The sequence below is a fragment of the Passer montanus genome, unplaced genomic scaffold (genome assembly GCF_014805655.1).
Source record: "Passer montanus isolate IOZ18808 unplaced genomic scaffold, ASM1480565v1 scaffold56, whole genome shotgun sequence".
Lineage (NCBI taxonomy): Eukaryota > Metazoa > Chordata > Aves > Passeriformes > Passeridae > Passer > Passer montanus.
In genome coordinates, this window is record NW_024370595.1 from 1453340 (window position 1) to 1477532 (window position 24193).

General features: G+C 42.5%; 3 protein-coding genes across 5 annotated transcripts in view; 1 reads left to right on the plus strand and 2 right to left on the minus strand.

Annotated features, from left to right (window-relative positions):
• EFNB2 (ephrin B2) overlaps nt 1-5825 on the minus strand; it is a 46093-nt gene extending 40268 nt beyond the window's left edge. The window contains exons 1-2 of the mRNA XM_039725649.1: nt 5720-5825; nt 4350-4543 (exon numbers count right to left, since the gene is read on the minus strand). Coding sequence (XP_039581583.1) covers nt 4350-4477 — 128 coding nt within the window. The 5' untranslated portion in view covers nt 4478-4543; nt 5720-5825. The remainder of the gene's footprint in view (nt 1-4349; nt 4544-5719) is intronic.
• On the plus strand, nt 4657-9059 carry LOC120510170. The gene is made up of 6 exons (XM_039725682.1): nt 4657-4696; nt 5157-5569; nt 5753-6027; nt 7312-7401; nt 7952-8572; nt 8719-9059. Exons 1-6 carry the CDS (start codon nt 4657-4659, stop codon nt 8783-8785), a joined length of 1506 nt encoding a protein of 501 aa, XP_039581616.1. The 3' UTR covers nt 8786-9059.
• A 2311-nt stretch (nt 9060-11370) lies between these two features.
• Nucleotides 11371-21793, minus strand: ARGLU1 (arginine and glutamate rich 1). 3 transcript variants are annotated; one of them, XR_005629429.1, is made up of 4 exons: nt 21184-21793; nt 17107-17332; nt 14685-15253; nt 11371-13398 (listed from the first exon to the last, which is right to left on the minus strand). XR_005629429.1 is itself a non-coding variant. In XM_039725648.1 (4 exons), the coding sequence occupies exons 1-4, from the start codon at nt 21537-21539 to the stop codon at nt 13234-13236; spliced, it is 831 nt and encodes a 276-aa protein (XP_039581582.1). In that variant the 5' UTR covers nt 21540-21793; the 3' UTR covers nt 11371-13233. The 3 variants fall into 3 exon arrangements, 1 of the variants encoding a protein (XP_039581582.1); XR_005629428.1 differs by having other exon boundaries at nt 14685-14768; nt 15196-17332; XM_039725648.1 differs by having other exon boundaries at nt 14685-14768.
• Between the last annotated feature and the right edge of the window lie 2400 nt (nt 21794-24193).

Sequence of the window (24193 nt, forward strand, 5' to 3'; positions counted from 1 at the left end):
AGGCCTGTCTATGCCAGCATGTCACAGCAGTCACCTCAGCGCCTGATTCCCCATGCCAGCAACCTGGGCTGAATTTGAGAGGATCCAGAGTGTCACACCTCAAGCAATGTGATCTCCTTACAATAAAACATGGAAGTGGGGGGGGGGAAGGGGAAGGAAAAAAAAACACAGGCAAGGAAGGCATTCTTGTGTGTGGGAAGAGGGAGAACTTAAGTGATTTTAGCATGACTTTTAGTCACTGCCTTTCTAAAGGCAATTACTTCATTAAAGAAAGTGAAATAACGTAGCACAGCTTACAGATAACATGTTTTAACATAATTACTATAAATAATATAGCAATTATACTCTACCTATAAAAGGCTGGGGAAAACAACCAGCTCAAGAAATCGGCCTTCAGTTTATTCTGAATTCATTTTGTTAATTCACCTGTGCTTTGGGGATCTGGCTACAAATGCTAGAACTATCAAATGGACTGACTGGAAGCCACCACTTGCTCCATCTATTAGCACGCCAAGTGTCAACAGCTATGTTTTGGGTACAATTTAGGAGCATGTGTTTAAACAATTTTAACCTTCCACTCCTGTTTCTTCAGCTTGAAGCTGTAATTGAATAGGTTAAAAAGTGTAGTCCCACAGCACAGGACTCCCAAATAAATTCCTGTCTAGCTGAGAGCCTCCCAAACATGTTGTGTGATATCGTTTTAGCAAGCTCTTTGTGCTCTGGCTGGCTTGCCTGTCCTGTGAAACAAGGGCTGTCCATTACCTACAGTTTATCATCCTGACAAAATGTGAGGAATGTGGATGTGAATGCACTAACAATTCCACCCCTGGTGCTTTCTCCTTTTTTCCCCTCTGTATTAAAACCGACAAGATTAACCCAAATGCAAACTGCAGAGCATAGTTCAAGGGGCTATTCAATCGGTAGTGAATGTGCATTTGTTTACCTACAAAAATAAGAATTTCAGATACAATGAGAAGCAGACTAGTCTATACACTACTGAATAGAACATTTAGCAGGGTCATCAATTGTAGTTTATTTTATCAGTTTCTGACATGTTAGCATTCATTCAGAGGCAGGCTGTGAAATATCCCATATATAACTGGTTATCAGAGGGAGAGAAAAACAGCTATATAATCTAACTTAATCAGTGTCAAAGGCACCACTTATGAGGATAACCTTCCACATGTCACTAAGGAGACCTGCCTTGATCGCTGGCCTATAGCACGCTGGGAAAGAGTGACGCTTAGACATAAGCCATGCTTTTTTGAATGAGATTTCTTTACTGCTTCACTGAAAGGTGCCCCATAACATTACACGTGGTCCTGCGTGTCAAAGGTGAGGTGAAGCTGAAGTAATCCATGCTATCTGCATACATTTCTTGTCTTGGCAGAAACAACACAAGCAGAAAGTCTCCCGTTAAAAAGTGTCAACAGGAGTTAAACCTAGAGTAATTTTTCCTCTGTGTTTTCAAGATAAGGTGATCTAGAAGTTCTTCAGATGATAAGTCTATAAAGTATGCCAAGACTATCTACAGCAATGATGTTTAACCTCCCAAGCAATGAAGTCACAGGTATAATTATGGAGGTCACTTCAATCTCATGATTTGGTCAAGGCAATAAAGTAGATCTCTAAAAAGGCAAGGGGGGAACAGGGAGGGGAGCTCGGTGTTTAAATAGCTACTGCGCACTCTCCATTCCAGCCACCTGCTAGAAATTATAACCTCTAGACTTCAGTGCAAAACCAATTCAGTTTATACAGTCACCTTAACCTAAAATTTATTATTTCATACTTTCTATTAACCTAACAACTTCTCCCATTTTAACTGCCTACCTGTTCAGCAGATTTTTGCTTTGAGACTTTCAATTGAGTTAAATGCACAGCTTCCCTGAATAAATTAACCAGCATCAAAGATAGTTATTATTTCAAACCTAAAAAGGAGCTTTATTATTATACCATGCCAAGATCTATTCAACAGCTTTACTTCCCAAGCTAACACTCAGCTTGAATCCAGAGTGAGGACAACCTTCTCTAAGGAGAAATTATTCAGGATCCTTCAGGCAAACAAGTGTGAGAAGAATTAGTAAGAAATTTTGCTTGGAGAAGTAGCGCTGCCTCATCAGCGGCAGTGTCAGGAATGCATTTGCAAGCCTCCTCAAACTCCAGGCCTCCAAGAGGCCTATAAATCACTAGCCCCAGCAATTGAAAAGACTAATTTTAATAGTGTACTTCTTCACTGTGGTGATTAAGCCTCAATGAATCACTCAAGAAAATTCAATTACATCAGCAACACAACCTATTTTTAAGCGTGCATTTAAGATGAAAAAGTAATTAGATATTATCATTAGATCTACCATTAACAACATTCAAACCTTTTTTGTAATCAAACAGTTTAGAATTAACTAAATGGAAACACAAATCGTGTTTGACAAAAGAAGCATATCCCCAGGCTCTGTGAGATGGGCTGAATTCAGCTGCTCCGATGCTTTCGTTTCACTGATGGCTAATAAAAGCGATCAAGGTAAGTTAAAAAAGAAGCGAAAGCAGGTTGGGGCTGGCAGAGGAGAGCTCCGAGCAGCCGGCTCTTCTGCTTTGGAAGAGTGACCTCTGTAGGCATAAACCCAGCGAGGCCTGGGATGCAAAAGCATTCCCCTTCCTCCTAGGCCGAGCCAAGGCTGTTTTCCACCAGCACAGCAGGCCCACTCCTGCAATGCAACCCCGGCTCTCAGCCTTTGCCTTTCGAGAGCCTCAACAGCCTTATAAAGCCCGCTTTATAACCAGCCGGGCCGCTTTATGCTCCGAAGTGACGCCGTGCCTTTCTTTAGCCAAAGAAAGGCTTCAGCTGTGCAACATCATGGAAGTGCTGAGCCAGTGACTGGAAGCAAATTTTAACAGGCTTCCCACCTGATGCATATACAAAATAAGTATTTGTCAATCAATATTACAAATAAAGACTCTGAACTGAGCAGTCCAGCGCGCTCCTGCCAGTTTCTCCTTTTTTTAGTTCTTTTTCTTTAAGAAAGACTAGGAAACTTCTCGGTAAAGAGAAACAGAGCAAGTATTAAAAAATAATGCAGACAGAAATCCATAGTGATTTTTTCCATTTAGTGAAAGCAACAGTAGATGATGACTGTAAGACAAGGTACCTTGGTAAACTTGAGATGCTACTTCTAATTCAAACTTCAAAATCTTCACCAAACTCCTAGAGATCCTGCCACCTGTGCAGGATTAATCCCTGATCCAGGAAATACTCCATTCATACTTGTCTCATCACCACCTAACATTTCCTCTACCAACTCCCCCGGGAAAACAAGACATGTACTTACTGGAGTTAATGGGAAACGCTAAATTCAATTAACACACTGCATATTATTTTAATCATATATAACTGAAGATGGAGAAAGTATATAAAAATTATTTTAACCCATTTCTGCTTTAAAATTCCCTTAACCCATTACAGTCTACTTTTTCCTGACGTGATTTTTGTTCTCCAAACTAGTGATTCTAATCACAAAAGTTCAGAGGCTCTTACAAGTGAACAAAGCCAACTTCCATTTTGTATGTCAAAAATCCAAGGAGACAAAAGACAAGTGTAAGTAGCTTTACATCACTGCCTCAGACTTTTCTTTAGAAGAACAGGCCACGTTTCAAAAAGTTCTGTCTAACAGCAATAATTTTATACGTTTAAGTAAAAAGGTTGTTGGCTTTTTTTTTTAAGATAACGCATCTCTTAAAAGAGTGAGCTTTAAAAGTGAGGTCCTGGGAACACATATACATTTTCGCTTGGGTTTGTTAATGAAAAATGACACTGTATGGCTGTGTGATGGGTAATGCTTAGTTCATTACTCACTGACATGTGCCTTGATACCATCAACTCCACAACCAAATTTAGCCCTGTTATAAGCAGATGTAACTTCGCTGGAGTCAATGGGATGAGTTTGCATCTGCAGACGGAGAAGTTGGAGAGTATCACCCTTTCCTGGCAACTCAGAGCAGCCCGGTTCCTCCGCTGCTCCAGCCCGGGCGAGCCCGGACTTTGCCCGCAGATTTTATCCTGCTACCGCAGCACCACTCCCCAGCCCGCTACCGGTCCGCCGCCCGGGTCCTCCCTCCTCCCTCCGAGACCCTCCCGCCGGGGAAGCTCCGCTGTCACACGAAAGCCCCGGGAAAAGCCGGATCCCGCTGCGGGCCACGGCCGGAGCCCCGCCGCTCACCGCTAGTGCACTCCGCCCCGTCCCCGTGTCTCCCGGCGGCCGCGGCCGACCTGCGGCACCGTCCCGTCCCTCCCCCGCGCACGGAGCACAGCGCCGGTTCCCGGGGAAACGGCGGGCGGGAGCGGGATGGAAACTTACTTGGGGTTAGAGGAATTCCAATATATGGGGTCTAAAACGATGGACCGCGCCAGTGCAGTTCTGCATAAAACCATCACGGCTCCCCAGCAGTACTTCCAGGCGGAGGCATCTCGCCTCCGCGCTGCCATGGTCGCAGGCGGCACCGAGTCCGTCCCCGGAGCCTCGCCAACTCCGCCGTGCGCCTTCCCACGCACCTGAGCGGCAACAGCAGGGTGGGTGCCCGGTATCCCAACAGCCGGGATGATTGATAGGAAAAAAAAGAATGAATAGTAAAAAAAAATATTTTTTAAATCAGTGAGAGTCGACGATGCACTTGGCGAGAGCTGCAAGCAGATCTACTGAGTCATGTATGCCACTCTCATGTAGGAATAGCTCCTGTGAGGTCAGATCCAAGCTACCACCGAAGTAAAAGCAATAGCAAAAAAAAAAAAAAAAAAAAAAAAGAAAAAAAAAAAAAAAAAAGAAAAGCAAACGCCTTAGTCCTTCCTCTTAGTGGGGGTCTCCCGGCTGCCTTGGAAGATGCCACTCAAACTGCCAACTCCCATTTGGATCCAGAGCGCCATACGCGTTCACAGTGTCTAAGGCCCGCGTGAAAAGGAGTAAAACAAAAAATAAATTAAAAAGAGGTAAAATAAAAGGTGGCGGGAGAAATAAAAGGGTCGGGGGGAAAGGACACAGCTTCGGCGGGCGGCTCCTCCTGTATGTCTCTCACTGCTCCCCGCAGTTTGCAATCCGCACGGGCACCAGCTCGGGCTGTTTCGGGCAGCTCGGAAGCAACCGCGAGTCAATAAATCCACTCCGAGTCAGCTCCCCCAGTCCCGGGGAGGCGCATCCGCAGGGCTCCGGCTTCCCCGAGGGGCACTGCTGTCCTTGTCGCCGGCAAAGACCACGGAGTGGAGCAAGGAAAGAAACAGGGACGGACAATAACAACTACAAAAATAAAAAATAAAATAAACCAAAACGGGGGGGGGGGGCCGCAGCGTCAAATCGTCCCTCTCCCGTTGCGCGACCTGCAGTGCGCGCCGCGGCGGCTGACTGAGAAGGAGGAACGACGGGCGCGGGACTTGCGCCGACGCGCAACCCGCCGCGGAGGAGAAGGAACGGAGCGAGGGATGAGAAGCGGCGCCAGCCACTGTCGTTCCCAGCGCGGCGCTTCCAACCTCCGATGCCGCCGCTGCGAGTCCCCGGCGCAGGAGCGCGGCCGGCGGCAGCGCGCTGCCGTAGCCATATAAGCGCGGCCCCGCTGCCCCGCCGCCGCCGCTCATAGGGCCGCCGGCGGGCCGCCGCGCTGGTTGGGCGCCGCGCCTGTCACTCCAGATGGAGCGAAATCAGGGAGAAAAAATGAAATTAAATAAGCATTAAAAACCAACCTTTGCTAAAACTGTTTCCTCCTGTTTCCTGAGTACGCTGCCGTTCAAAGAGCGGAGAGCAGCGGCAGGGCCCGGAGGCACGGGGCTCCCCCTCACCCTGCCCGCCGCTGCGAGTGCCGCACCCCGGGGGAGCGCGGCGGCAGGAGCTGCGCGGCAGCGGCCACCTCCGCGCTGCGGCGCGGGAAGGGGCCGGGCCGTGCTCCCACTGGCGCGGAGCTCCGTGCACAACTTTCTGCGGGTTCCTTGCTAGGAAGGAGGCCCGGAGGTGCTTCCGCACTAGGTTCCCACCGGCCCTTCCCACGGTTTCTGTGAGTTTTCTAAGTTTATCTGGTTGCGCGACAATTAGCTACGGGCCGTTACTGAGTAAAGAAGAGTCGGACATGCGGAACCCTTCAGAGGGATGCAGAACGGCGGGCAATGCAGGGCTCCGGGACCGGCTGAGGATTCCCTCGCCTTTTTCTGGCGATTGGTCAGGGACTCTTTCTTCCCCTGTAGTTTTTCGTGGGGAGGGGGTTCGGGCACAGTTCGTTTTCAGACGCCGCGTATCCCAACGGCACGACACCTTGCCCTTTTATTTCACCGCATCATTAATTTCGGGCCAGAGGGAGCTATCAGCAGGCAGCACTGGAGATGCTTTCCCCGCGGCCTCGCAGGTCCCCCGGGGGGTGCGGAGGCCGCCGGGGGGTCGCGGGTGCTCCCGACGCCGCGCTCGGAGCCCGACACGCCGCGGCTCCCGCGGCACTTCCACGGGGCCACAGCTCCCACTAGCGGCCAGCGGCTGCCGTCCGCAGGGGGAGCGGTCCCCCCCGGCTGTCCCCCTCCGCCGCTCCCCCGCGTCCTGCCCGCGCCGGCGCCCACACGGTTCCCCCGCAAAAGCCACCGGCAAAAGCCAAACGGGTCGGCGGTACCGCTGCCCCGGGAGGTGGTACCGGGCTGGGGAGGCGGCACACGCGAAGGGTCTGCGACAAGAGCTGTACCGAGTATAAACAGGGGTGGTGTAAATGGCATAGTCGCTCCTGTGGAATTATTAAGGGGGTTACCGAATTTCTTCCAGTAGAGATTTCTTGCCAAAATAGTATCTGCAGAAAGGATTAGAAGTTAAATCCCAGTAAATTACCGCGCTCTTTTCTGCCATTTCCCTACCTATTAATCGAGGCTTGCAAAGAACATCCTACAAAAAACCCTAATAAAGAGCCAATTTTGCATAATTTTATTCCTGAAGAAATATGTGTATTCGCTTAAAAGTAGGCTTCGTGATGGTACTCGTCCGACTTTTAGACGAACGCCAAGAAGCTCTTATAAGGAAAACAACTGGCACTGTAATTTATTTCCTGGATAAATTTTGGAACCCAGTGTTCTCTTTCGACCCCTTTTAAACTAAACGGGTGTTTCAGCCTGGCAGAGCCCGCTCCTCCCGCTCGCCACAGAAAGAAATTGGAAGCTCGCTGGAAGCCTCATAGATTCTGAGTTAATTGTGTTCGGTAGTTCTCTAATGAAATCTACCACTCAAGAAAACAAGGAAATCAGTTTGTTTTTCACACAAAACATCGAATACGTTTTAAGTAAACTGCTTAATTAAATTTAATTTGCAGTGAGGAAGGAATTGCAGATCCGGCGACGCAATTTGGTGGAAAAGGATCTGATTCCCGGGACGGAAACTTAGCACTCAAGTGGGAGCTTAGGTATCTATGCACACCGAGGGGCATCAAAGGAGAACTTCACCAGTGAGGGGAGGAAAGTACTTAATTATTAAACTTTTAAACAAATGTGCGGTGTGTAGCCGGTCAGAGGCAATGTAAACACGGAGCCTGATAAATGTTTCCAGCAACAGAGACGTGTAAAATAGGTCTACCTCAATTTTGTGATGCTGCTGCTTCTGTTTGTTTAAAAGCAAAAGGTTACGAGCGGTGTTTTGTAGAAATGGTGAGTAAACTGTGACCTCTAACTCTTCGTATCCTTGCTTTAAGTAAACCAGAGGAAATGAAGAGCCCTGGTATTGTCTGAAAATATCCTCTTGTAGCTAAATATATCACACGGCTCCTATTGTCCAGTGCCTAATCATTTTTACGCAAATACAGCTGTTTTGCTCTACTGTCCAGTATCCTACCGATGCACACTGTAAGAGTATAAAAATCCACGTTAATAAAAATATTTTTTTTCAGCAAAAAACAAGACAAAACTGCGTGCTTGCTTCCGAGATAACCTAATCAACAAAGATTAAGATATCCAAAGAAACGCGGGCTCGGTGGCTACTCTGCTCAGGTCACCCTTTTTGGCCGAGGAACCGGTCCCTGCGGTTGGGTCGGGCCGCAGGGCCCTTGCAGAGCCGCAGAGTTACTTGCGGTTCCGAGCAGGGCCGGGCCGGGCCGGGAGGCGAGGGCCGGGGCCGGGCGGGGGCAGGCGGCGCTCGGAGGGGCTGCGGCGGCCGCGGAGCCCCTGGGCAGCCGCGCTGCGGCCGCAATCCTTCCCCGGTCCCGACCCCTGCGCCCGCCGCATCGGCCGCCAACCTTTCCGTCTCGCCTCCGAGAAGCGCCTCGGACACGGGAGAAACGTGAGAGTAAAGGCTGGGGACGGGGGTTTCAAAGCAGAAAAGCCGACGAGTGCTCGGAAGTTGGAAATCGGCCACCGCTTCTCTGGGGGCTATTTCAGGAGGAGGTCCCGGCAGACATTTCGGGTTTCGCAAGGAGAGCGGTTTCCTGACAGACGGACGCACAGGGAACAGGCTTCTGGGGGAAATCCTGCCGCGGCCTGGGGGACGCCGCCGCTGTCCCACGGCGCCCGGGCGGCCCGGCTCGGCGGACGGGGATGGACGCACAAATGGACGGATGGATGGATGAGCGCTGCCAGGAGCAGGTGAGACCTGCCTATCCCTTGCCTTCACTGAAAAACTGGGACTTTGCTGTTTGTGCCGCTTAAACCTTTATTCCTGTACCTCACACTGGCTTAAAAAAAAAAATCTGTTAATCACTGAATAACCTCCTTCACCTTCTTTCAAACAGTGATGTCGGCAATAATTACATAGATACGGGCTCTGGTACTACAAAATCTATAATGAAGGACAGCTAATCTGAATGGGAACAGGACTGGGCCCACAATCCCTGATTCTCTCTTAAACATCAGCCTAAACATGGTATTTTTGAAGTCGAAAAGCTCACCATAATTCATTATTATATGAAAATGTACCAGTTTTGAAAGTCAAAAAGATATAACACAATGGATATAATTACTGCTAAATTCAATAAAGAAAAATTATCATGACCGATGCTTATTCACCTAAATGAATTGTTTTATCGTTTGTACAAAAGGCCAAGTGTGCCAGCTACCTGCAACAGCTCTTAATACATCATTCACACTGCAACAGTGCATTTTCTGCACTTAGGGTAGAGTAAGTACACGTCTAGATATTAATTTGTCTTCACCAGGTCTGTTTAGAACTGTAGTTTTGGTCAACATAGCTTCTTAGAAAATGAGCTTGGCTTCTCCCAAATACAGCTATAGAATTCAAGCAGCCTTGTAATAAAAATCAGAGATGTTCATATATCTAAACCATTAATTTTAACTCTGTTTGACTTGACTTATGCTGATTCTCTGTACCACTCCTTGAAAACAAAAATATTTTCATTATTGTACAGTCTGATATGAGGGGTAGGAAAAATGGGCCTGGGATCAAGCTTCTGCAACACAACAGGCCTTTTATTGTCAAAGGGGGATCTATGTCCTTTCGAGCAGAGCTGATGCTGAGCTAGCATAACCCTCGATTCTAAGTGTCAGTGCATGGAAGATGATTGTAAACATGAGGTTGTTTAGTACGGAAATGTCAACAGAAGCTCAGCACCCTTCAGCAGGCTAACAAAATGGTGGGATGGAAAGAGTGGGATAACCCTGAAATGCACATGTGGCAATCCCAGCACGAGAATGGAACAGAGGTGCATGAAAGTCATGGTTCAGCTCCTACTAGTCTGGCCCGTCAGTCCAAAACCATACCAACCTGGGCACGTCAACCATATCCTCCTGCCTTGGAATGAGCCTTAGGCACACAGGCAGCTCTCCGCAGCTCTCTTCTGAAATAAACCCCCTCTGTAACACAACCTGGAAGGTGTTTATTGACTTGAATTTCACCTGCTCTTGCACCAAGCTGAGACCTTGCAATGACAGAGCTAAGACCCCAAATGCTCTGAAAATGTTTAATGAAATACTGCATGCAGTTAAAAGTGAGTAATAACCAACATCTCCATATTTGGTGTACATGCAAAATGGCAGAAACTCAAGCCTGAGAGCATGTTAATAACATCACAAAGAGGGGGATATCAGCTTCAGGTCAGGAAGGACAATAGATAGGGTGAGGTGTATAAGGTGGCACATAGCCCGGGAGAAAAGGAGACATCAAAGGTAAATCCTTAGTTTTCAACACAAGATAGGAATGGATGAACTGTTGATACTTTGGTGAGATTATACATACAAATGCAGTTGCTTGGCAGTTTAGACATCTCACTAATGTAATTGTCTCTGCTTTGCTAAGCTGCGAGGATGCCGTCCTGCCAATATATTTCTCAGAAGTCAACTTTCCACTTGAGCTTAGAAAAATGATGATAAATGAACATGCAAAGTTCAAAGGGCAGTTTATCAAATCAGCAAACTAAGAGCACATGTTTAACATGCTGTTCTAAGGCCTTCCACGCTCCTACCTTTGCCAGACAGACGCACTGTTTCATATTAAAATAATTATCCAGGACATTTATGAACAAGTTTGGGAAAACTAAGATCTCTTCTGTTACCATATAAGGGAAATGAATACTGCTCAAGATAGGTAGCAACAAAAATGCCTACCTGCCTTCCTGGGGTGGTCAACGACATACAAAATTCCAGAACAACCTAAAACTTGTCTAACCAAAATTTGAAGTTCATACTTCAAACTGCAATAAAATAAAAATTAAACACCGAACACAATCACCAACAGCATTTTCTCTATGCAGACAAGTGCAGGGAGCTCGTGGTTTAAACCATAAACTGACTACACGTCAGTCTATGCTCCTGCATACTTTGCGTTAAAAGGGTGTGAAGTCCTATGGGAATACAAGAATATCCCAAGTTCTTACCATCAAATGTCAACTTGCCCCCTTTCCAAACTATATGCATTTATATTTTTTCTAGAAATCAACAGTATCTCTGAAGTCTTACAATAATTTTAAAAAGAAAACCCTACAGCAATGCAAACATAACATTCACCCACAGCAGGTCTACAAAAATCTAAGACACAGAGAATGCCTTAGGACAGCAAAGAGACAGCAGATTCCACCAACTGAACTTGTATCCCAACAGAAGAAATCAAACCAAAGACCTAACTGCTTTTTCTTTTTTTTTTTCCCCTTTTTTTATTATTGGAGGGCAGGGGAAAGAGAAACAGGTAGTGAAATGTATAATGGCAGGAGGGACAATCTCATTAGGAATGGGCATTTTGTCCAAAAGATAATCCTAAAGGTGGGACTGAAAATAACCTGGTAACATCTAAGCCTACACAATGTTAAATGCAAAGAACAAATGTTGCTATTTAGCAGCACATTATGTGATGCAGAACAAAATGCTCGATACCACAGCTGCATGTAGGATTACTTAGCTTCTTTCTTTCAGAAGAGGAAACAAAACTGCATAGGTCTGTTTTGAGTATTGACTTTTAATAGCTTGTTTCTCATAAGGGAACAGGGGATGTTTTCTGCTTTAGAAATACAGGTATCAGTTGATCTTTAAATACAGCCTGCTCCTGCCAACAGGTCATGTACATGATTTATTTGGCTTCAGCTTTTGTTTTTATGCATTAAGCAACTTTCAACCTTCTTCTGTCACACAATATATAGACAAATTTAAGTACAATAATAGTGTAGGTATTTCACCATCTTCACATTTTCTTGACATACTGGACAAAGCGATACACATCAATCTGGCCCCAAGCCCCAGTTTCAGACAAAGCTGGTTGAATACTGCTTTCAGTGGCACATTCAACTTGCTCCCAAATTTAATTTGCTAAATCTACAGAAACAGACCCTTTGGGCATATCAGGAACTACTTCCAACTTTGTCCAGTGACATTCAAATGCTCAGGCAACTACTGGCAACTGTCATTTTATGGTTACTACAGATGTTGCACGCTGACAGGAAAAAGAAAGTTTTAGAACTGGACAAGCTATAGTAATCTAGATTTTAGTAGAGGAATTACATACAAAAATGGGGACTTTATATATATAGTTTTCTATCTGTAGTTTCATTTTTCAAAATAAAACCTGTATATATAAATGAATAATATTCAAGATCTGTATAACAGTTGCTTTCTGGCTAAAACAATATATTTAAACAGAACCTCACTTTCTGTTTTTTAGTTCAAATATACTAGCCAGTCCAGTCCTTTGGGAGAAAAAACTTCCATTTTTAAATCCTTTAGGATCCATCAGATTCATTTTATGGTAATGACCTTAACTTATACAATATATTATATTATGAGGTGAACTGAGGGGTTTTAGATATCGGAAGTATCGGTCTGGGTGCAGTAAGCCAAACAGCCGTTTAAACATGATACTACAGCTGAAATAAGTCTGTCAGAATAAAAACCAACATTCATAAAAACAGCAGCAGCCATCAATAACATTCACAACTGCAGGGATTTTTTTACTATTTGTGATTTTGCATCTTAAGTAGAAGCCACAACAGTTTAAAGCAAAATTTAAAAAAATATCACTATAGTCTTGAATTTGATAATGTGAATTGCCACTCTTTATAGCAGTTTATAGAAGTGTACTAAAAAAATTTACTTAAACATATGAATTTAAGACTTTCACTTTATTCAGCAAATTGATTTATTTACACAATGGGGAACGCTGGTTGAATGCTGTCAATGTAATAAAAACAAATCTAACAGAGACAATACTGAACTCTCTCTATGTATTCATAGCAGAAATGACAAACTATTTCCTTACCTGTATCAGGAACATCAAGCGCAACAACGGGACAGTATCATAGGACACTGATTTAACAATAAACCACAGAGGTCCAGTAATACTATGGCAATTTACTCATGTATTTACTGACTTTAAAATAAAAACATTAAAAGTCAGCAATACCCAGTAAAAAGTTCTGTCAATTATCAGAGTCAAACTCTGATGAGTAGGTCAGTAAAACCTTATCAGATCATCCACAGTTCATAAAGTGACATGAGTTGCTTCAGACCACCAATACACAAACAAAATTGATGAAAACAGATTATCCTCTAAAAGGGAACGATGATCTGATAAGGGTTTAACTTAATGGAAGTTTAAAAAAAATAAGAATTGCAGAGCACAGCCCCTATTAGAACAAGCTAACTTTCCAACTTTCAAAAAAAGACAAAAAAAAAAATTTGAGAGAAAGAAAAAAAAAACCAAAAAAACCACTTCAACATGAAGCTACCATACAAAGTTTGTTTGTTTTTCCTTTTTTTTGTTGTTTTTTGTTTGTTTCTTTTTTCTTTTAGGAGTTCAGAGTTGAAATTTAATCCTGGCTTTTTAGGGAGAAGGACAGTTTTGGCCTAGACTTTCCTTTGCCCAGGATAATTTTTTGCTCTTCCTTTTGCTGACGCTGTCTCTCTTGTTCTAGTTTCATCCTCTCCTCATGAATCTTTCTTTGTTCTTCAACAATTTTCAATTGTTCTTCAGCCTATATAGGAAAATGGTAAAGTTTAGGCCAGCATATTTTGTAGTCATAAAAGCAATTTACAAGTCCATATTAGCTTCCAAACAGGTCGAATCCTGCATAAGTATGTAAGCAGTTCCACCCGAGCTGGGTGCCATAGTTGGTTTCAGTGAAACCATTTATAAAATGGTTATTTGAATTGAGTTTAAAAGAAACACTGAGAACTTTCTACAGGTAGTGTATCAAAATCTGGAGTGCTTACTTGCCAAGTTTTTCAGCATTGCTTTGCAAACAACAGATTATATTTTAATTAAGGAAGACATTAGATAACATACAGAAATTGTCCCAACACTAGTCACACGTAAGGTGAAGTAACAAACACACATAATGAAGTCACATATCTTCAGGCCAAGTCTCCCTGCTCCAAAACCCATCTAAAAACCCCTCCTAATCCAAAATCATTTTCACTTGATTTGCAACTAGTCAATCCTTACATTGACCTATGCTTCTCACAGCTCTCCCAGTGGTCTTCTAAAGGTGCTTATTTAGTTTATTACATCAGTCAATACTTTAAATTTTACATTTGTACTGTTTCTACCTTAAGAGTTTGAGAAAAGGACAAAGTAGAAAAAAATTGAAAGCAGATGTAGTTCAAGCAAAAAGATTTAAGAAGCCTCATTTTTATATGAAAGAGGTGTAATTACTTGGGCAATTGAAACTGACAGAGTTCAATCAGGATTTAGAAGCAGCTTAGTTTGTCTTATCATCAATTGATTAGAATCAGCTAAATCATATTGAATGTTTTCATGTGGCAAGCACCTGATTTAAAAGGGCTTAAGAAGACCAATGTAAGTTAGACTTTCCTAGCTTACACATCTTAAACTTATGCTGAAAGTCCCTTTCAGCACTTCTACAGCAACATTATACTAGAATCAAATCTAGTTTGTACTTGTCCTACTCAAAAAAATAGAATTAGTCACACAAAGCTGAACATGTTGGCAAACTTACTTCAACCCTCCCCATGAGATATAGTTAAAACATACTTTTTAAATTCTGAATGTAACATACTTTTTAAATTCTGAATGTAGCTATCTCCCCTCTAAATTAACTGCATCTGAACTATTTTACCAGCCTAGTGTTATTGCTAAGGATCTGGTTTTTTATGCTCAGGGAAAGCAGAACGATCTTACTGATGGAACTAGCAACACTCAAACTCTAGAAAAGGTTGATTTGTTTATTTTAATTGTGTTGCAAATCTGGCAAAGACACCTGTATTTCCCTACAGAACAGTTAACTACACCTTCACATACCAGTTTAGCTTGTGCTTCTGCAATTTTTCGATTATTCTCTTCTAGTATTCGCTCTAGTTCCTCACGCTTTGCACGCTCTTCTTCCTAAAGGGGAGGACAGGGCAAGATGTTAGTAAAGTAAAATATTCATTTCTGCATGTTCACTAATCTTTCTCAGAATTCTTTTGTGAACTGACTTAAAGTGGCAGCTTTACAGCCACCTATTTTGCCTCACAACGGTAAACTGTGCAGCCACTAAAACTGGTTTCTAGCACTCAATTTAAATCATCCCGCCCAGTCCAAACAGCAACCAACTAAACCCTCCCTAATCATAGAATCCTGACAATTTATTACTAGAATTTTAATATCACACAAATCAACAAGGACAACTACAAAAACTGGATAGTATTTACCAAATTAAAAAGTAATATAGAAAATATAAATAAAGTGAATAGTTTGTCTCACCAATTAAGTATACCTACGTATTCTTTACCTATACTCCTTTAATCAGCATTAAAAGTTGAATATTTACTGTCTTGTCCAGTGTCCTGCAGAGTGTGCTCCTCGGCTGCCATACGCGCCAGCTTCCTCTTTAAAATGATTTGTACTGTTAGCTTGGCAATACCTGCATCAGCAGCTCAACCATTTATAAAGAAACAACATACAAGGAAGGCTGAGCTGAGGAATGCAGATGTTTATGGTAAGAAGGAACAAAAATATGTAAATCATTCCTAAGGCAAACAGTTAATAAGAAAAATACATTTACTGTTAGTGAAAAATACAAATGGTAATCCATACTTCATGGAGCTATGGGCTTCTTTCATGGGGAGAATGGACTTAACATTCAGTATTTTGACAATTTTAAGACAGCTGAAACTGTCTGCAGTATGAACTTGGAATTCAGGAGTCCAGGGAAGGCAAGATCAGGAAATAAAGCCTTGTAATTGTTGTTTTCTTGGTGAATTTTATGGAACTCTGTTATGCAACTCAAATATGAAGACTGCGTGAAAAATTTTGAAGTGTTTCAGTTCACATAGTATATATCCAAATTATTTTTATATTTGGAGGATTTAAAGTTAGCCAGAGGTTTGTGTCTGTGTAAGAAAAAAAAGTTAATACGAACAAAGCAAGCACATGAAAACTTCTTACTATGACTAGTAACCAGCTACTAGCTAGCACACTTCACTCCAGGCATGGAGGTTCGTTCTGCATTACAAGGAACTGGTGGGACTTCACATGACAATGATACCAAAAATACTTTTTTTAAAAAACAAGTCATCCATCTGATCAAACGAAAACCTCTACATATGAAGAATTTGCTGACTACAAACACGTAAATTCAACCGAAACTCTAATATTAAAGTCTAAATTTGCAAGAAAAGTATAATTTATTTATTCTTTTCAGTATTTATTGTAACTCAGCATTCCATTTGTTTCCATTTAATTTGATACTATGTGACTGACAAGTCACATCTAGTATGAAGGGGAAAGCTGCATTGCTACCGTCTCTCCTTTCGCAAGCCAATCAAAATATTAATTTAAAATAAACTGTGTAGGATGTAGAGAGTGAAAAAAGCATTTAACACTTATGACTATTTAGCACAAATTTTCTCTACGGTTTGAAGTTTGTCTTGAAATTTCTGGATCCTGGAATGATTGGTGCAGGCAGGCATCAAAGCCTTTAGTAGCAAATTACTGTCTCACAGAAAGACATTTTCAGCTTCTGCTCCAGCTGCTGATTAAAAAACAAAACAAAACAACAAAAAAGGCCCCAAAAACCCAAGTCACACGTTCAGCTTGACTTCAGACAAGGGCAACCTGCTCTTTTATAACTTCTAAGGAGAAAAAAAGGAGTTGTTAGTAGTTATTAAAAATGGATATAATGATTTGGACAGAGATCCTTCGTGAAGACGTGGATGGGCTTATGCTTGAAGTCCCAGAATTAGTCCAATGTATGCTCAAGGAAAATGTTCATTTTAAATGAAGAATAAGAAACCTATTTGTTAAAGACAGGTACTGCAGCTCACTGCTGGACCCTGCTTTTTGCCTGGCTGAAGGCAAAAGCCTCTTACAGTCTAGGTAAACAAAATGAAACAAATGAAGGATACATAATTACATATTTTTTAATACCCTTCCCCAAAATGAAAGGACTGCTGATAAATCCTGCAGCCATGGCAAAAGTTTCAAACAATTCTGAAATATATGTAGGTCAGTTCCATTAAGAATCAAGTATCCTTGTTCAGGTTTTAGGAGAGTAACTGTTTAAATATCAGTGAGCTCCTCTGAATAGGCTAGAAATTAAGTTTCGCAGCAATGCAAGTTTGTATGAGAAGGGAATTAGATTTGCTGTATTCCATCTCTTTCTGAACCGAACAGGAGGCACAAACCGACACTGAAAGTTTTGCCATGGACTGTCTCTACTTTCCAAACGACCGAGCGTTACCTCTCTGGCTTTTTGTGCTGCAAGTTCAGCTTGTCGCTGTCGCTCGAGTTCTTCGAGCAACTGTTTTTCCATGATGCGCTTAGCCTCCTCCACCCTGCGGAGAACCTCTCGCTCAATCTCATCCTTTCTTTTCTCCAACTCTTCTTCTACGCGTTTAGCTACAAGTTCTTCCACCCTTCGAGCAGTTTCTTCCTCTATGAGTTTCTCTTCAATTTCTTGTTGACGACTGCAAAATGCAAACATGAGGGTTACATTTTTAATCAATAACGTTGGCACTGAAACACACTCCTTCAACACGCAGCATCAGCTATGCTACTAAATAGCTTTTACACGTAGATTATGTATTTAAAGAATATTTTGCCCTACATTTCAAGAAAGTGAATATTCAGGCAGTGTTCCTGTAACAGGGAATCCATTCAGACCATTCCATATTTAGTTATCTTTCTATATAACAACAGACTAAATTGAGGACAACTTATCATACTACTTCTTGATCACAACTGGGGGGGGGAAGAAAAAACCCAACCCAAACCAACAATTACAATACCATGCCCCCCTCCTTCAAAAAATACAAATCTCACCCAACTTTGACCATCATTTACCCTTCAGGAGTTTATATGGTCTCAACTTTAAGTTACATATGGCAATAATATCCTGTAAAACCTTGCCTTAAAGCCACCACTGTAGAGGCACCAAACTATCTCCAGTATCTTAACACAGAAGCAATAAAGTTTATGATTTCAAATTTGTGATTTTACCTAGAATTCCAGGTGGCATCCAATCATCTACCTTAACAAATTTCAATAACTTCAGCTCTTTTTTTTTTTTAATTGCAGGACTCTGTTTCTACCATAATGATCAAAAATAAATTATATCAATACCAAGCACTAAATAAATCCTTGCAAACTGCAGCTTACCATGTTCTGAAATTTGGAAATACTTTTAAATGTCTTGTCTTGATTTTAGTTGAGCAGCAGTATTATCACTCATCCAAATCACTGTTTTAATTTTTCATTAAAAAGGATACAAAAATCAGGTAAATTTGCTGGTTAATTACCACACACAGAAAAAACTCCAGGCAGTAATCACAACTGCAACATGGCAATTAGATATCCAAGGATGAACAACAGTGAATACTCTATATTTCATGTAGTATAATTCATCTGGAGTTATTATGGGCTTTGGTTTTAAACCGTTTCAAATATTCCATGAAATACAGAACAATCTAATGAAACTTTTCTTCTGTTCTGGCCTGTCAGCAACACAAATCCAAGATTTAGAAGAACAACTACTGTTGTAGCATCTTAATAGCCTGTCATTTTCAGAATGATTGCATTTTCCTATCTCATTTGGAAAATATTTCCTAATCTATCTTATTTGAAAAACAACTAATAAAAAAAAAAAAAGTTACATCATTTACCAACTTTTAGATGACCCAAGGCACAGCTTGCAAATATGCAATAGGAGATGTGAAGTATGGATTACTTATCTAGATAACCAAGGGAAATACAAACGTGAAAGGCTCCCCATTTCGCCATGTCATGTGCCATCTTTTCAAAACTACTGAGCTACGTGGATCTACTACACTTAGTTCAGTAAGTGGATCTTCTTCAGTGGAAAGCTTTGGAATCCTCAACGCAATCATTTGGCCAGAGAATACCAATTTTAGTCTTACAATCCTCAAGAGATAGCAAATTTAGCTGGGGGCACATTAGACCAGCATTAGTTTTTCCAAAATGGACACAAAATATCTTGAAGTGATTTCTTTCAGGAAAAAAAAAAAGCCCAAAGCAATGTAAGGCAAACAAAAAACCTAGACCACTCCCAGAAAGTGCACCAACCCCACTCAAATAAACATGATTTTATTTTAAAAGGTTTCCCTTCCCAGCAGTGAGTACTCTTACCATCCTGAACCCATGCTGCTTAGTATACATAAGAGGCTAGAGTTCCAGAGAAATAAACTGTCATTAAGTTCATATTCTCATGTTTTATTAAACTATCATAGCTTTACATTTAACATCAGGAAATCCAGGAAAAAAGTTAGCTAATTGAATAAAGAGTGCATAGTTACAAAAATACCATTGCATTCATGTCTGAAATAGACTTTCAAATATCCTCAACAATTGCTGATGCACTCAAATTAAGCACTGTGCCTGCACACGTTCCATTTTTCTCACTCCAACAAACTCCATTCAAATTAAATTAAATTCATCAAATGTATTTTTAGACTTATAGGCAAAGATATTACAATGGCTTAGACCTTATTAAAAAAGAAAATTATAAATACAGATACAAATCTCGCTGATTTATTCTGCAGCATACCAACTATTTTTTTTTAAATCACATGAATTACAGTATTTTATCATTTTATCATCCTGGCCTACAGAGTTATTATTCCAGAGCAACAGATAAGTCACTAATGTAAAAAACTATTTTTTGTATGATCTATTTACTTCTTAAAGACTAATTGTATGAAATCTGCAGAAAAGAAACAACTTATATTTTACCAAATTTCTGAGGGGAAAAAGTCATACCTGCGAGTACTATAGGAAAGGGCTGAAGTTAGGCTGTGTATTGAGATTTGAACAAGACAAGAAGAAAGTCAGATCCCATCTATAAACTGTCCACTAATGGATTCAGTCAGAAAGGAAGTACTTCTTTTCTTATCTAACATGAATCTATACTAACATACATAACACAATTTACAGATGACTTACTCAAATACCGTACTTTTCTACTCAAAGTTTCATTGCCTTTTCTTTTTATAATTTAAAGTGTATTGTGGGAGTACCAACATGCCATACCAAATCTTTTTCAATACTGGTTCTTCCTCAAATGTCTACTATTCTGTAGTAAGTATTGCTGAAATATCATATTCCTTCTATACAGACTTCATGAGCTTTTTAAAATTTCAAAGTTAACTTACATAGAAAATTTACCTACACATGAACTAAACCAGCTCCTAAACACTAGAATAAACTATTTATTCTATTCTCAAATTTTTAAGCACATTCCAGTTCGTCATTGTAGAGATGCACAGAATATTTTTCTTAATTTAGGTACTGAATGAAGTTCTAAACCACAAAACTAGGATCAGTATGTCAAAATATGCCAGTTTTCACATGCTTGTGTTACTGTGGAACTTTTTGACTGTCAAAACTCTGAAGTTAGCAAAGGTGATTATCTTCAAAAGAAAATGAAAGTGACAGCTTGGGCTCACCAAGCCTGACAATGACAACTAGTATTTCCTGAGAACGTTATGCTTAAATAAAGCTCCACCTGAGAATTAACAGCACCACTTGGCTTCATATGTACAGACAAGTGCTTTTTCTGGATAAGGTGGTCCAATGAGCAAGGGTAGTGTTCAAAGAAAAAGAATCACCTGGTTACAAATCATTCTTTTCTCTGCTGCATAAAGGTCTGTTTTATAACTTTATATGCTGCTAAACACATTAATGCATCCCCATCATTTATTAAAATACTATTTAGATCTGCAGACTTCATAAATAACCATACTCCCCATAAACATAAACCGAAGAAAGGGCAAGGTTTCAAATGAAACTATAGTCACCGGATCTCACCGTCCCATTTGGCAAGAAAGTAATCCCACACTGTTAATAGAACAGCTGCATAGTTTCTTGAAACCCTCACTCGAGCACCTCCAGATGCCTCCGCTCGACGCGTAACAAGCTCCACGCCACGAAGGGGAGGGGCGGGCGTGTGGCAGTGCAGCACAAAGCCTCAGGGGCGCCGAGGCCTCCGCCGCACAGGGAAGTTTAGGAGCAGCGCAGGAGGGAGAAACCAGCGACAGCGGACGGGAAGCGGGCAGAGCCGGCCGAGAGGGAGGAGGCGTGCGGGGGGCTCGCACCCGAGTGGGCGGCTCCTAACGCACCTGAGGGAGCCGGCCTTTGAGAAAGGGGCGGATGGCGGGAAAAGAGACTGGTCCGGCCTCAGCGAGGGCCCAAAGGCCCGTAGCCAGCCGCAGGCGGCACTAGCCCACAGAGAAGGCACCGAGCACTTCCCTTCCTCCCCCATCCCTCACCACCCCCTCGTCCCCAGCGCAGGCCCGGGGCTCACATTTTCCGCTGCCGCTCGAACTCCGCTTTTTTCTCCTCCTCCTCCCGCTTCTGTTTCTCATCCAGGCTGCTGCGCTTGCTCACCGTGCGCCCGAAGATGTCGATGCGGTCCGGGGGGGAGGAGGCGCGGTCGCGGTCCCGGTCCCGGTCGCGCCGGGAGGAGGGGGCCGTATTAGAGCGCGAGCGGGAGCGGGACTCCCGGCGCCGGTTCCGCTTGCTCTCCCGGGACTTGGAGCGCTTCCTTGCCCGCTCCTTTTCTCGGGAACGGGACCGCGATCGGCTCCGGTTCTTCTTGTTGTGCTTGGAGCTCTTGGTGTGCTTGGAGCGGGACGAGCTCCGGCTGCGGGACCGACCCATCCCGGCAGAGGAGAGAAGAGGCCGCGCCGGCGACCGCTTGACCACCCCCGCCCCCTTTGCTAGCGGCGCTCGGGAGAGGTGCGAGGAGGCTCTGCGCGCATCAGCACCGCCCTGGCGGGCCCTTCGTCTTCTCCCTTTCCACCGCTTTGCGCCGCGAGAAAAAGGAACAGGCCCCGGGAGCGGGAGCGAGTCCGGACGCAGCCAAGATGGCGGCCCTGGCTGAGCAGTGACTCTCCTCTCCCGCCCCACAATGCACCGCGCCGTGCTCGAGCCGCTCGCTCCCCTCCCCGCCGCCTCCGGCGCCGCGCCGGAGGAGCACGAGAGCACTCGGCAATATTCGGCAGCCAATGGCGAGCGCCGCTCGGAGCGGGCCCTTCGGCAGCGGCGGGGAGAGCGCGCCGGCCGAGGGGCGCCTCAGAGAGAGTTGCTATGTTCGTTTTGATTGAAAGTTCTCTCAAACACTGATTGTCTTATTTGAGTTATGTTTTAATACGAGGAACAGAGGGAATTATCACTGCAGGTGAAGGAAGTTGCTAAAAACACTTAGAGCCCCCACTAAATTGTGAAAATGAGTTTTTGAATCCTCTGTTGCACCACTGTGAAGATCCACCCTTTAAGAGAAAGAATCGCCTGAGATTGTTAAATGATCATTGGAACCACCACAAAACTCAGAGGGGTCGCAAACAACCAGAAAGTTTCATCAGTGAATTACACACTTGGCAAAGAAATTAGTAGGTTATTCCCTGACCTACTGTATAAGCACACGGCAGTGGGTTTTGGATAAAGGGGCAGGGTGAAAGGGAAGAGGGGAATTAAAGAGGGAAAGATGAATTAAAGAAGGAAAGATGAAAAAAGAGGTCATCAGTCCTGGTTCCAGCGTCGACCCAGCTGAGGGGGTGTCAGTCCAGCTGTGTTGGTCTGGCCGATGGGATGCCCGGGCTGCCAGGGGTCTCTTTCCTGGTGGTTTCAGTGTGGCACAGGGAAGGGTCTTGGTCGTATTTAAATGTATTTACCTGTAGACATTATTGTCCACTGTTAGCTACAAGCGTGTAGGCACAGGAGAGTATGAACTCAGAGGTATCCGGGTCAGGCAGAGAGTATGAACTCAGAGGTTCTATAGGCATCTGTGTAGGATGTTTTTATCCCAGTTCTGCCACGTAATTGCTAGCCGTGTCTGCAATGACAAAATTTGGAACTGGTGTTATTCTTTATTTCAGTAAACTGGTGCAATCTATAGATAGTTAACCTCATTCTTTACGTTTAGCTCCTTGATATCTTTCACAACTTGTATGCGCTTTTTTTTGTTTTTTTAATTCTCCATAGGTCTGCATTTTTTTCGAAGTACTTTTACTAAGCTTGCAAAACATTCCTGTAGCCACTGCACGTAATCCAATCTCACTAAAAAGTCTTTTCTTCTAATCATTTGATTGCCTTGCCTTCCTTTTCTCGAAAGAAGACTTTCTTATTTTGAAATTCAGTCTATCTAGTACCAAAAACAAATCAAAGAGAGGCATCTTTCTGACGGGTCACAGTGCAAGTACCAGCAGAGTAAAGGACACGGTGAAACCTGCACGGCGGGAATTCAAGTGCCACAGGCCCTGGGCACTCTTGTTTGTCCCTAGCCCGGGGGAAGCTTATGCAACAGGTAACTCAGGAAGTTGATAATCAGACCTTTTAGCCCCTGACCGGGTAGGTGAGTTTCTAGCTGGCACCTTTCCTGCAGCAACTTGTCTGCAAGTGTGTGCTGGAGCTTTTAAATTCACACGGTGCGTCAGGTTCGGGATGAAAAATGGATCATCTTTTTTTTAGTACTATGTGTCATAGTGGATGTACTAAACTTGACATGAAAAGTAGCAGGGGGGAAGGGGAAGAATTAATTATTATACAGTCACTTACAACTATAAATCAGTTTTAAAAATATTTATCATAAACCGAGCTTTCTCCTTGGTAAGTCACTATAGTCTGGACCTGTATTTATTGTTATTTTATTCCTACTTAGTAATATTGACTCACCAGAACTATAAAATATAATATGCAACATTTTGTGGGAAAAATTCATTATTATATATTGTGTAGCATTAAGGACTTATGTAGATGAATGCAATACTTTTCCCCAATCCATTATTGCACTATTCCATCTAATTTTTGTAAAGTTCCAAATTAATAAGAACACAAGATTTTTAATGCCTGTAATAGCTGAAGGTCATTTGTCTATTTACTTTGTTATTTATGAGGACTAAATTCTAGTATTTCTGGAAAAAGCTCCTTGTCCTCTTAAAAATATATTCCTAATAGATGAAAAATTAGTAGAAGAACATTTCTATCTATGATTTTTTTTTTACTGTAAAGTTTGGTAGTTGATTGCTGTGTTTTTTTGGGTTTTTAATTTTTTTTTAATTATGCCACCTTATTTTTCTTAGCCTAATAGTAGTAAAATATTAATATTTAGGTGGTTTTTTTTCCAGATATAATTGATATGGAATTACAGTACCAAAAGGAACTTTTTAGTAAATACTTAATTTAAAAACTTTAATTGCATAATTTAATTTCTGGTTTTCAATTAATTAAAAAATATGGTAATTTCCCTTGTGAATTTCCATTCAAAATTTTAAATATTTTATTAAAGTAATGCGATTTCTTTTTATTAAATATTA

What these genes read in the sequence shown, in the direction of transcription:
- LOC120510170 (XM_039725682.1), top strand. Translation starts at nt 4,657, where the DNA reads ATGCACTTGGCGAGAGCTGCAAGCAGATCTACTGAGTCAT. An exon ending in AAGCAGATCTACTGAGTCAT is followed by an intron (nt 4,697 to 5,156) that starts GTATGCCACTCT and finishes ACTCCGAGTCAG; the next exon opens with CTCCCCCAGTCCCGGGGAGG. An exon ending in GCCGGCGGCAGCGCGCTGCC is followed by an intron (nt 5,570 to 5,752) that starts GTAGCCATATAA and finishes CTGTTTCCTGAG; the next exon opens with TACGCTGCCGTTCAAAGAGC.
- ARGLU1 (XM_039725648.1), bottom strand. Translation starts at nt 21,539, where the DNA reads ATGGGTCGGTCCCGCAGCCGGAGCTCGTCCCGCTCCAAGCACACCAAG. An exon ending in CAGCACAAAAAGCCAGAGAG is followed by an intron (nt 14,769 to 17,106) that starts GTAACGCTCGGT and finishes CCTCCCCTTTAG; the next exon opens with GAAGAAGAGCGTGCAAAGCG. An exon ending in CAGAAGCACAAGCTAAACTG is followed by an intron (nt 13,399 to 14,684) that starts GTATGTGAAGGT and finishes TTTCCTATATAG; the next exon opens with GCTGAAGAACAATTGAAAAT.